The following is a 2,785-nucleotide window of genomic DNA, read 5'->3' as shown; positions in this document are numbered from 1 at the left end:
CAAAATTTCGCAGTAGAAATGATGTATTATATTGGACCTGCAGAAGGTTAATCTAAACAATAATCCCACATGAATGATGGGATGCAGAAAACCAATCGCATAAGACATACCTATCAACCAAGTACAGAGTCGGTAGGACATCACCACTGGATAAAGCAAGGGGTTGCATATGGCTACATAGCGGTCGTAGGCCATCACTACCAAGAGGAAACACTCGGTGGTGGCACTAGAAGCAAAAATATAAAATTGGGTGATGCATTTGACCAGAGATATCATGTGATTGTTAGATAAAAAATTCATTAACATCTTTGGAGTCACAGAGGAGGAGGAACAAGCATCTGCAAAAGCCAAACTGCCAAGGAATAAGTACATGGGGGTGTGAAGATGGGAGTCCTTCCAGATGAGGAAAATCAGTCCGAGGTTGCCCACCATGGTGGTGAGGTAGATGACCAAGAACACCAGGAACAGAGGGACCTGCATCCCTGGATGATCTGTCAGTCCCGTGAGAACAAACCCCATCACCTGCGTCTTGTTTGCCTCCGTCATATCCACTCAGGCTGATCACTACCATGATAAAATAGGTAAAAGAAAAAAATCAAAGGTCATAAAAACTTGTATTGAATGGCAATGTCTGTTTCCTATTTCAGATGGCACTTTCTCAACAAATATGAAGAAACAGGGTTTCTCTTTTTTAGAAACACTTAAGTATTAAGTATATAATAAATAATGAGAAAGATTTTCAAAAGATGGCTTTTAAGTGCATACATATTTAGAATTGAATACATTAACAGTGAATTGTTTTTCAGAATTGAGACTAAAAACATACATTTTAAATGAAAGTCTCTAAAAATAGCAGCAGTTCAGTTTCAAAAGTGTTATTATTATCCTTTCACAGAAAATCTTGTGTGTCTTTTCTATTGAATGAAAAATGGGCTCTATCTTTGATTGACAATTATATGCATTATCCAGTCCCTGTAAGGCATTAATAGGTTGAATAAGAAGTCAGTAAATTAATATTGCATTACTGTTTTTACTGTCTACTATCATTGTTATTTGATTATATATTCATAAATATCATCCCAGATTCCTAATCAAGTCTTTTGACTTTACATTGCTCAAAACCACTCCCAATTTCTAATTAACTCTTTTTAATTATCCCCAATAAACTCTCATATGTGAATATAATCATTCATTCAGTCAACAAATATCTATGTAGTACCTCCTCAGGTAGAGCGCTGTCATTCTTAGCTCAGTCACACGTAGAAATTCTATGTGGTGTTACACCCAAGATAAAAAAAAAAGCCCCCCTTTTAAGAGGAGTGAAGAAATAAAGGCACATGTCCAAGGGATGTCATTTTATAAGCCAAATAAAACAATTACCGTCCTGTTAACTGAGAATATGTTTTAATATTTCAGAGGCACAAATTCTAAAATGATTGTAAGGATTTTTCTTTTCCTGTTCTTTTTGGGATTACAAGTAGGACTATCAAAGTCAGGAAGGAATGAAACATTACAAATGGCACCACAGTAGAAAAAATAACCAGTGTTTTTGAAAAGGTGAGTTCAATTTAAATAGTAGAAAGTATTAATTTTGTTTAAAGGCAAATCAAATGAGGAAAGACGAACCACAGTAATAGGAAATGACTAACATAAAGACAGTCAAGACAGATAAGAGCCCCAGACTAAAAATGTATCCATGAGTTTTACAAGCCTAGGAAGCAAGTGAGAAGATTAGATCCTGTGGGGACCCAGGAGAAGAAAGCCTCAGTCCTCATCATCACAATGCACTTCCCAAATTTTGCGCAAGTCTGAACATAAATATGTTTTGTGTATTCCAATCTCTGCCTTAGTATCTAAACCAGGAGCTACCCATTTACAAAGAGTTGTTCTAAATATATAACCATTCAAAGGAATATTTCCATCTTAGAGTCATAGCTCCCCGGCTGTCATTGCAAGACCACCCATTCTAAGACATATGTTTACCTCTACAACCTGTTCACCAGTTCTGTACAGAAGCTGAAGACTTCATTCCCCAAGTTGCACTAGCCTGAAACATTCCCCTAATGTGCCTGCTTGGTAATTCAAAGAGAACAATACAGGAAATTGAGGGAAGACAGAATTTCTGAAAAATTAAGTTCTAATGAGAATAATGTTTGAACAATAAAAATATATATGGGAATTGAGACATTTTCCATAAAAAAAGCACCTAGAATATTTCCCCAGTAAAAAGGAAGCTATTTTGAGAACAAACAGTTCATCTCAATCTTCACTGGAAATAGAAAAGGGGGAAACTTGTTTGAGATTTATATTAGACATTAATAAATACAGAGGCTGGTAATTCAGCAGTAATAATCAAATAAGCACACTGCTGTCAAATCACTACAAACACCAGATTACACTTATTTTACACTCTTCACAGAATCCAACAAGTTGTGGTTCTTAATAGTTGTGGTGAACTATTTTTTATGTGTGTGCATGTTTCCAGCAAAGTATCACCTTAAAAAAGATCCAAATTGAAAGGGAAATCATAGACTCCTTTTAAAAACCCCATAACTCTGATTCTTGGCAGTCAGAAATCTTCCTCATTCTGTTTGTCTTTCTATGTAAATTAAATGCCAGAATGAATTTTAATTTTCAAAGAGACAAATATTAAATAGATGTGTTTTATAATTCATTATATTGGCATCTCCCAAATTAACAAAAATGTAACAATATTACAGAGGGTTTGAATCCCTATCCCACGTCTAAATTACCAAATGATTATGAGCTTTATGACCCTTGTTTT

At 35.1% G+C, this 2,785-nt stretch overlaps 1 protein-coding gene across 1 annotated transcript in view; it reads right to left on the bottom strand.

The window, feature by feature from the left end:
• Positions 1-546, bottom strand: part of LOC115291124 (olfactory receptor 5AC1-like) — a 9,077-nt gene extending 8,531 nt beyond the window's left edge. Inside the window, exon 1 of the mRNA XM_029938692.1 lies at positions 4-546. Coding sequence (XP_029794552.1) covers positions 4-546 — 543 coding nt within the window. The remainder of the gene's footprint in view (positions 1-3) is intronic.
• Between the last annotated feature and the right edge of the window lie 2,239 nt (positions 547-2,785).

The sequence above is a fragment of the Suricata suricatta genome, chromosome 5, assembly GCF_006229205.1.
Source record: "Suricata suricatta isolate VVHF042 chromosome 5, meerkat_22Aug2017_6uvM2_HiC, whole genome shotgun sequence".
NCBI lineage: Eukaryota > Metazoa > Chordata > Mammalia > Carnivora > Herpestidae > Suricata > Suricata suricatta.
Note: the sequence above shows the minus strand (reverse complement) of the source record. Positions and strands in the feature narration are given on the sequence as shown.